Consider the following 10,596-nt stretch of genomic DNA (forward strand, 5'->3'; position numbering starts at 1 on the left):
TAACAATCTAATCATAATGTTTTCTTTCGGTCACCCCTACACCTCTTGTAACATAAAACAATAGAATTTTATTACATTTAATCATGTTTCATTTTTCAATTATACAGTCCACTCAAACCCAACCAGCCAACCAAAAGTGAAGTGTGTCTTACAATGCGGTTGAAGGCATACTTCATTCATAATGGTCCTGTACCGAGCTGGATTAATAAAATTATAATGTTTCAATTTTCAAAATTAGCGTTAATACATAAGGCCTATGCAAGACCTAATAATCCAAAATTGTGACTTATTTGTCCACAAATTTCAAATCACAGCTTAGTGAAAGTAGATAAAGTTATTGTATAGTATTCTCAAAATTTAATTCATTGTTCTTACCTGGGAAAAGACCAATTCAGCAATGGTGATGATGTTCGATTACTCAGTGGATGTGTAATTAATATTTAATGTCAATATTAGGAAGGAAATTACTTACTATAACATAGCACAGAATATATATTCATACAATGTTATTTTCGCTGAGTTAAATTAAGATTCATTAAACCTTCATTTCTTTATTGCCATGTTGTTAACAATTAATACCCTAAATGAATCTTGAATTCAGTAATTTAGTGGGCAGAATTCTTAAATGTATTACCTATATGTTCTATTTCCATTTCATTTGTTTAAGTTTTCAAGTGTAACATGCTTATGCACAGAGATAGTTAACTAACCTGAAAGAATTCATTAAACATATCAAATCTATTGCCAAATTTCACTTTATTTCATCACTTTAAATCAAGTTTTAATCACTTCATTCATAGGTTAATTAATTCAATTGCAAATGAATTTAATTAATTTTGCTGACTTAACATTCAACATAGCCTAACCTAATAGTGATAAGGAAAACCTTAATAAAACACTCACTTTATTTCTCACAATTTTATTCACTATTTCCACAGTATTCATTTATAAATTAATTAACATGCTGTTAATAAAAGTAAAGTCTTTAGTCTATACAAGTTATAAACAACTGTTAACATATTACCTTAAATTCACTTTAACCATACATGTTTTGTTGTTTTATCTCTTAGTTTGAGCACAATAGAGCAATATACACATTATTTCACTATATCCTTTCTGAAATTGTCCGTTTTGGAGAATATTCATTCATAGAAGGTCTTCTATTACATTGTGAGATAACTGGTCAAACTAATATTCCAAAGAGGTAGAACCATCTTGGTCTTCTAGATGCGATAACTTTAACATCTTCGCTCGATGACGTCGCTCATCCTGGTTCCTCATGCTGACATTTCATCAATACTTTGGTTCAGTTATTTCTGTTATACTCTTGGCTAGAGCTCTACGACTCATTAAAGGAGGAAATAGTAAAGGCGAATGGTGCATGGTGCATATTAATTCAACAGAAGCTCGAAGCAAGAAAATCTCCACAACACACTACGCTTCCTGCTTGCTCCACATTTAATCAAAATGCAACCTACACCCAGAAACCTCAATTACCTAGGATTCCTATCCCAACGTTTTGTGGTGATATCCTTAAGTGGTCGTACTTCCATGACACGTTCACATCGTTGATACACGATGAATCGACCTTATTGAACATCGAGAAGTTCCACTACCTTGTCGGCGCCTTGAAGGGTGAAGCTGCAGCGGTAATCTCCAGATTTCCAGTTGAAGCAAAGTCGTACGAATTGGCTTGGAAACGAGTGGTGCAAACATATCAGAATCCCCGGGTCTTAGCTAATGTACTAATTCACCGTATAATAGACTTCAACTGAAAAGGGGCAAGAAGTGACCTGCAAAGGTACGAGCAGTTTCTTACAGGTGTCGCTGACAGCGTAGAAGCTCTGCGGGCATTACAACTCTAGGACACTACGGACCTCCTTCTTACCACACTTGCGTTAAGGACATTGGACCCAGAGGCCAGAAGACAGTTTGAACTGTCTCTGGGATCCAGCCAATAGTTTCCCACGGTGGACAGTGTTACAGCCTTTGTTCGGCAGAGGAAAAATGCTATCCACATGTCACAGAACCCAGATAACTCTAAGACACCAGGGCACTCCAACGAAACGAATCAGAAGCAGAGGTTCGTCTCATTGCATGGAACCTCTTTCCTACGGCAACCGAAAGGTTGAATTGGAGAGGCCACCATGATACATCATGGCATATAATAGCTTACTGGACATACTAGTGCCCATGTGGCCAACAGTCAAAACTCACCTCCTCCAGCGCAACATAATGATCCTGTACCGTATGAAGTATGCCTTCAACCGCATTGTAAGACACACTTCACTTTTGGTTAGCTAGTTGGGTTTGAGTGGACTGTATAATTGAAAAATAAAACATGATTAAATGTAATAAAATTCTATTGTTTTATGTTACAAGAGGTGTAGGGGGTAACCGAAAGAAAACATTATGATTAGATTGTTTGTAGAATTTTGTATGAGTGGGCTATAGAAATTGTAGATCTAACATTGAGGTGGTTGATAATGATGTGGATGTTAACTATTGCTAGATGGACTAACTCCATGGTTCTTTCTTCCCTCCACATTCTTAGGCCTCTCTCCCCTCTGCTGCCGGGAACCACTCAAGTAAATCTACTCACTCATGTAGATATTAATGATGAGTTAACAAAAGAAAAAGATGGACGCTTCTCTGGCTGAGACAAGATGGCTATCTCACATTGGTCTGGGATGCTTCTCTTGCCACCGAGAGCGCTGGAGGAGGTGAGTTATGACTGTTGGCCACATGGGCGCTAGTATGTCCTGTGGGCTATTAAATGCCATGATGTATCATGGTGGCCCCTCCAATTCAACCTTTCGGTTGCCGTAGGTTACTCGGAACAATATATATATTTGGTGGTGGAGCATAAATGATGAACACATCACCTTTAGGTATAATTGTGTTCAAGAAACACTGTTTCGTTCATGGATTGTAGTGGTAGAAGGTTTAATTTAGTAATTATGTCACGTTTAGTTTACACTACTTATTTTATGATCTTGTTTTTAGTTCAGTACAATCTTGTTAATCCTACAAACTGGTGACTTGTAAGGTTAATATATTTTGACCAGTGATTGTGGTGGAAGCAGAAGAGAAGGTAGTTTTCCTGTTGCAAATTGGTTGACTACCATTAAGCAAACCCCCTAATGTTAATTTCTTTTTTTTTTTTAAAGAAGTATATAACAAAATTTAAGTTTTAATTTATTTCAATTCTTTATTTTGTATAGTATAAAGGCCCGTATTAGTCCCAGAATATTTGATTATATGACAACTTTTTTTTTTTTGTTCCCCTCCCCTGCCATTTCTGGCATACCGGGTGCGGGAGCAGTGGGGTAGTGCGCGCTGGGATTGCGCATGCCACTGCTCTCAAGATCTTCATCCATTCAGTAGGCCCTCCTGGTCTCAGTCTGGGTCAGCTTCATCTTCTTTTGGTGGCTCGCCGATGTTGAGCGGTCAAGTCCTTCCCATTGTGAAATGTGTTGGGCCCACCACCTCCTTCCATCTGTAAATGAACTCCCTGAAGAAGGGATAATTCTCTTCTTCCATCAACCAGGGAAAGTCTGACTCGGCGAAAATCCCGGTCTTTCTCAACAACCTGGCTCAGTGTCCTTCCATGGCGGAGCAATCCACTATTACGTGTTCTGCTGTTTCAGGAATTCCGCACATGGGGCACCGGGAGTCGATGTTCTTTCTTAAGCTCTGCAGCTTTCCCCCGAAACCTCCCGTGTCCTGTTAGGATCTGTGAGACCCAATAGTCTGGGATGACCCATTTAGCCTTCAATCTAAAAAGGACAGTAGGGAAGAATTTTCTCAAAGTAGCGCCCTTCTGGCTTGCTACCCACCGTCCATTCCACTTCTGTATTGAGTCCTCCCGCAGTATTTTCTTCCACAAGTTTGGAGTCTCGCCGATCCTCTCTCGGAGCTCATCTGGTTGGGCTTCTAGTCCTTGCCTCTTTACTTCATATTTAAGGACATCCTCCCTGAGGATGAGGTCCAGGGGCATCGCTGCGGCCAGCACCTGCACCGCCTCATGTGACACCATTCTGTATGTCTTTGTGACCCTCAGCAGAGCCAATCTCTGTATGGTGGCCAGTCTTCTCTTCGGTCTCTGCGTGAGGTTTCGGCTCCAGACAGGGTATGCGTACCTCAGAATACCCAAGATCACACCTTTATATATGGTCATCGTTGCAGGGTACCTGAGGCCCCAAAATGCACCCCCTATCCTAATTAATCCATTGAGTGACAGTGTCACCCTGTCCTTTAGATACACTAGGTGAGAAGTGGCATCGAATCTTCTTCTTATCTTCACACCAAGATATGTCACCTCCTCACCCGGTCTAACCCTCTCTCCTTGGATATCCAGGGTGATAGGATGAGCCCTGTCCGTGGAGCCTCTTATGAGTATGGACTGAAAATTATATATGTGATTATACGACAACTAGTCAGTCCTATATTTGACGGGTTATAAAGTTTGGACTATAATTTTTATGTTATAAAATTTATTTATAGGCCAAACAAGATGTGTCCACGGCTAATAATCAATCTGGTCCCTGTTGGTGATAACATTGGGTTCCAATTTGGTAAAGCCAATAATAATAGAGATGTGTTGTGGACTGGAGATTGTGATACTGGATGCCAGATTCTGGCAGATGAACTTGGATGGGGCGTAAGTGTATATTTATTAATATGTTTTTATTTAAATATATATGTATATATAGTTGACCGTAAAAATTTATATATAAGAAGATGGTCGGGGTTGCGGTTAAAAGTGAAACAAAAATAGTTGTAAACTATTTTTGTTTCACTTTTGACCGCAACCCTGACTACTTCTTATGTATGTTTTTATTTAAAGTTATTTATTAATATTGTATTTAAAAAAAAAAAATAGTTTATAATGTATAAAACAGTTAAAAAAAAAAAATTAAGTTAGTATTCAAAATACCATTTTCTGTGTTACTGTTTTGTTTACTCATTTTTCTGATCTCCTCTTATTTTAATGGAAAGAGGGACCTTTCTCCTGTTTTGTATGTTTCTAAAATTTAAGATTATTTTGTTAAAACTTCTGCCAACCAGTTTTAGATTTTGGCCATTATTACCTTAGTTCATTCTAGTTTATATAATTTCTCATCAGTTTGCAATTTTTTTATTTGTCCTCTCAAGTTTAACTTAATCCATGTATTCTCACAAAATAATTTATATTCATTCTCCTCTAAATTAATTTGGGTAATCTGGATGTAAGTGAGATTTTTTTTAAAAAGAATGAGTGTTCATGCTGCTCTGCCAATTAAATATCATTAATATACTCAAAAGAAAAAACAAAAGATTCTCATCTAATTAAAGAAGGACAAATATTTTAATAAAATTCTAATGCAAGGAATCCCTCTCTACTTTTTAACTTGAAACTAAATGTTAAAAAATAAATTATTGGAGAAGTTTGTCAGGGGGGTGCGGTCAGCAAAGAACAACATAAATAAACAAAACCATATTTATTTATTTTATACCGACGTTTCGACCTGAGTTTCAGGTCTTCATCAGGGCTATAGAACAAAAGAGATATCAACAACATTTAGAGCAACATACAATTGAAAAGGAATAGTATACAAACAAATTTAGAATTATACAAAATATAGAATTAAATCATAAATGATAAAAAATTGATAACTGATAATTGAATAGTACAAAATTTTAATTGATTGATAATCGTGGAATTGTATGGTAGTAGATTGAAAACAGTGACAGATGAAATATAATATCATGTAGGTAAGAAGATATGTATAATATAAGATATGCAAGTAGTGTCTAAAACACTGAAAAAATAAATAAATAAATTGAATCTAGAAATTGAACACTATGACAGACAATGATAAAACAATATATTTATATTTTTAGTATAGGTATTTAAGTTAATACTCACACTGTAATTCAGATATAAGCCACTCACTATTTTTCATTGTCTGTCATAGTGTTCAATTTGTAGATTCAATTTATTTATTTATTTTTTCGAATCAATTATATATTTTGTACTATTCAATTATCAGTTATCAATTTTTTATCATTTATGATTTAATTCTATATTTTGTATAATTCTAAATTTGTTTGTATACTATTCCTTTTCAATTGTTTGTTGCTCTAAATGTTGTTGTTATCTCTTTTGTTCTATAGCCCTGATGAAGACCTGAAACTCAGGTTGAAACGTTGGCATAAAACAAATAAATATGGTTTTGTTATTTATGTTGTTCTTTGCTGACCGCACCCCCCGACAAACTTCTCCAATCATTAATCTACGGTCAACTATCTACACCTCGTTAAACAATAAACTTTTTTAACCTGAAAATAAATCTTTACTCTTTTTAAAATTCAAATTTTTATCACATCACTTTTTAGTGATAATAAATAGCAAACAAAAAACTTCAGCAACCTTTTAAAAATGAATCATGATAATATTTTTTGAAATTAGTTCATCCACTAATTGAGAGATAGTGTTAATTAGAATATTGCTGTTATTCCAATGAAATCCCCTTTTAAAAATACATTTGTAATTTTGTATTGAAAATTTTCTATATGGAGTATGTAAATATATTAGAATGCCTTGCACTGGATGGACCAAACCTGTGAGATGATAGAATATGTTAAGTGATGAATAAAAATATTTATGATATATTTCATTTGTTTTTATGAAACTTGAGGTGGTTTAGTTTAAATAGTGCTTAAACCACATATCTTTAAGCAATATTTAAGAATAGTGAAATTAGTATCCAAAATAGATTAAGAGATAATACATAAGTTCAAGGCAAGGGGTTTGTTAAATGTTTAAACTAACTGTTTAGAATGATAATAAAGGTCACAGAACAAAAAATTTAAAGAATTACTGACACATGGTACTCGGAATTGAGATTTGATAATACCAACCAAATTAGATAAGTTTACACAAAAACAAATGGTTAGAGAGAAGAGTATCATGCTCTACTGACTGAGCTAGCCGGGCACCTTCATGGAAGGAATGCACGACGAAACAGAGTACGGAACAGTACCATTCGGACTAACCTCTGAGTCAAACCGGCTGAGAGCATCCTAGAGGGGCACAAGCTAAGATGGTTTGGACACCTCCTTCAGGCGGACCAGGAAAGAACTGCCAGAAAGACATATGAGACTCGTGAGGAGGGAAGAAGGCCAAAGGAAGACCATGCATTTCCTGGGAGGAGGCGTTCAGGAGGCGGGATATGGACTGGAGTAGGAGAAGGGAGATGGTTCAAGAGCGAGATATCTGGTCCAGACTCTGCAAATTGTAACCCCACACTGTGCAAGCAGTAAAGGGGATAAAATGATTATGATGATGATTACAAAATGTTAGAAAGGAAATGATAAATTTGAATTGTGTAATAACCAACAGGAAATTTTAAACTACCTTTAAACAGAATTGGAAGCCGATTACTTGATCAAATTAGTTTTTATTTTATGTTGGATTTAAATCATTCCACTTTTTGAAAAATACATTCTCTTGCAGTTTCCCAAAATCAATCCAATCAAAAATCAAAGAAAAAATTATACAAGGGGCAGTGGATGCACTGTTGAGACCCTGTTTATAAAAAGAGATGGAACCACCCCAAACACGCAATTAAAAAGGAACTGGATGAATAGGTGCTAAATATCAGAATTATATAAATGATTTAGAACCTATCTCTGTGGAAGGTTACACAGTGTCTATTGGATAAACGTTAAAAAAATTCTCAAGTCTTGTAGACAATGGTGAATTCTTCTCTATTGGTGCTGAAGTGATTCCAAATTTCTTTGAAAAACATTCTCTAATACAGAATATGAAAAAAGTTTGTATTTATCAAATGATGACATTGACAAGTATTTAAATCTCCCCCTTGCAACAGTACAGCTTCCACCCAAATTCAGGACTCTAAAAGAAATCCAAGAACTGATTATAAGGCTTTAAATAAAGAAGAGTCATGATCATGATTTAATCCCTTGAACTTCAATTTGGTTTTCATTATAGTCGTTCCACTTCTAACCAACTGCTAAGACAATCAGTAATTATACTAAATGGATTTGTAATGAAGAAACACACTCAGGTAGAGTATTGGACTTCCTACAAGTGTTTAATAAGGTCTGGCATCGAGGTCTCCTATACAAACTTAAGAAAGTAGATACTCCGAAATACTTATTCTGAACTCATCTTGATGGCCAAAAAATTTCTATTAGAATAAATAACACAAATTCTACCATCAGACAAATCCATGCTGGTACTCCAAAAGGTTCAGTCTTTTCTCGCATTCTCTTTAACTTCTACCTTTATGACATCATCCAGTCCACACTTACCTCTATTAGCTTTGTTCACTGATGATACAACAGTTTTCTCTCAACATATGACATAGAAATAGCTATAAGTACTTAGCAGTCACCTTGATGATCGAGAACAATACTTTACTAAATGAATGATTGGTCTCAACATTGAAAAATGTTCTTTAAAAGTTGTTACTCGCGGATGCCCACCAGACCAACTACAACTAATCCTTATAAGGTAAAAAGTGCAATAGAATCCTGCCAGTGGAATGCTAAGATACCTGGCAATCCATCTCGATCACCACCTTACCTGGAATCACCATATCAACATTAAATTAACCCAAACCTACTCAAACTTAGCAATGCTATATCCTATCATAAATAGAAAATATAAATTAAAATCAGAAACAATCATTCTTATTTAGAATACAATACTCCGGCCACAACTGAAGTTGGTTCAATTTTCTTCTTTTTTTTCTCTCTACTAAGAATTATTATTATCTATTTATTTTTTATTTATATATATATATAATTCATCATTATTATTCACAATTGTTTATTATTTATAGTGTTGTGAATAGTTAGGAGTATCTTTTGCACGAGACAATACCCCCCCCCCCCCCTCTCCATAATATATTGTTAAACAAAAAAAAAAATATCAAACTTATAATGAACGTGTAAGACCTAACAGACCAATCTGGTGTTAAATAAAAAAATATATTTGAAAAATTATTAAAATAAAAAAAAATGTTCTCACAGAAATAGACAAGTTAAAACATTTTTCATTTGACCCCTAATCAGTCATTATCTTCAAAACATAAACTAAAATTCTACAACTTCAATTTAGATACTAGGTTCCAATTTCAAAGCTTGGTTATGATATATTTAAGATATTATGATGACATTTATCTATTTAATGCCTAATTTAAATATGTAAATTATGTTTGGAAATGGATTAATGGTTTAATTTTTCCTTTTTTTTTTTTACTGAACATTATTTTCAAAATGGGGAATTAAAATATAATCAGGATTTACCTATAAAAGAAAAATATGATTGTATCTCCATTCTAGACCATATCCATGAAATTGTTTTTTTAGGATGAACTGATTCGACTGATGAAATCAGACGATACTATATACTCCAACACACTGAAAGGAACAGCAGAAACGAGCTGCTAACTCATTATTGTTTATATTCTAAAATGTGGCTGTGAAGATTGGCTGGGCTGGGAATCAGCATTAGATTAAAGATTTGTTTGATATTTTATTCTAAATTCTAGTCTCATTTAAATTTTAATAAGTTTTACTAAAGTCATGGTTACTAAATTTAATTCAATTACTCAGGTTTTATTTATTTTTTTCTCTTTAGTTTGTGAATTTAACTGTATTATATGTCATTTATTCCAAAATTTTTATTCTTAAGTTATATATTGTTCAATATTTAGTTGAGTCAATTTGATTGTTTATTTATATAAATAGGTTTGTTTATTTTAAAGTACTCATTTGATTTTAAATACATTATATTTTCTATGTATTTTGTTTTTAATTTATTTATACATTTTCTATGTTGATTACCAGATAAGTTCCCATAATTTATCTGATTATTTTCTGGTTTAATATATTTTTAGAATAATTGAACCCTTTGAATTTTAGAAACATCCTTTCATTCCTCTATTTTCAATCCACTGGTGTTCCTCAAGGTAGTATCCTCGGACCCGTCCTCTACACCGTCTGTACAGCTGACATCCCAACAACTCCTAACACTATCCTTACCACGTATGCTGATGACACATGTGTGCTCACAGTTAATAATAACCCTTTGATTGCATCCCAAACTCTCCAGTTCCATATCACAACCCTCGAAGAATGGTGTCGAAATTGTAGGATAAAAATAAATCCTAACAAATCCCATCAAATCACCTTTACTCTTCGTCATAAACCTGCCGACTACCCTACAGTATACTTTAATAATGTGGCTCTTATCCCTGTAGAACAGATTCGTTATCTTGGACTAGACCTTGACAAACAACTAACCTGGAATCCTCACACAAGACTGAAAAGACAGGAAACTGCACACAGATCCTGACTATTACAGCACTTACTAGACAAACGGTCTTAACTTCGAAGTAATTACAAAAGACTGATCTACATGACAATAATAAGGCCCATCTGGACATACAGAGTTGAGCTTTGGGGCTGCATTAAACCTTCTAATTCCTCTCGTATCCAATTCTTACAATCCAAAATCCTTCGTAAAATCCTCAATGCTCCTTATTTTGTTTCTGATAAAACCATCCATTAAGACCTAAA

At 34.5% G+C, this 10,596-nt stretch overlaps 1 protein-coding gene across 3 annotated transcripts in view; it reads left to right on the plus strand.

The window, feature by feature from the left end:
• Positions 1-9,820, plus strand: part of LOC106690585 (NAD-dependent protein deacetylase sirtuin-2) — a 44,361-nt gene extending 34,541 nt beyond the window's left edge. For all 3 annotated transcript variants that reach the window (XM_014436063.3, XM_014436061.3, XM_014436064.3), the window contains exons 8-9: positions 4,507-4,663; positions 9,385-9,820. In XM_014436063.3, coding sequence (XP_014291549.1) covers positions 4,507-4,663; positions 9,385-9,465 — 238 coding nt within the window. In that variant the 3' untranslated portion in view covers positions 9,466-9,820. The remainder of the gene's footprint in view (positions 1-4,506; positions 4,664-9,384) is intronic.
• Positions 9,821-10,596: the final 776 nt, after the last annotated feature.

Source organism: Halyomorpha halys, unplaced genomic scaffold (assembly GCF_000696795.3).
Source record: "Halyomorpha halys isolate HHAL.00 unplaced genomic scaffold, Hhal_1.1 Scaffold1762.1, whole genome shotgun sequence".
Taxonomy (NCBI): domain Eukaryota; kingdom Metazoa; phylum Arthropoda; class Insecta; order Hemiptera; family Pentatomidae; genus Halyomorpha; species Halyomorpha halys.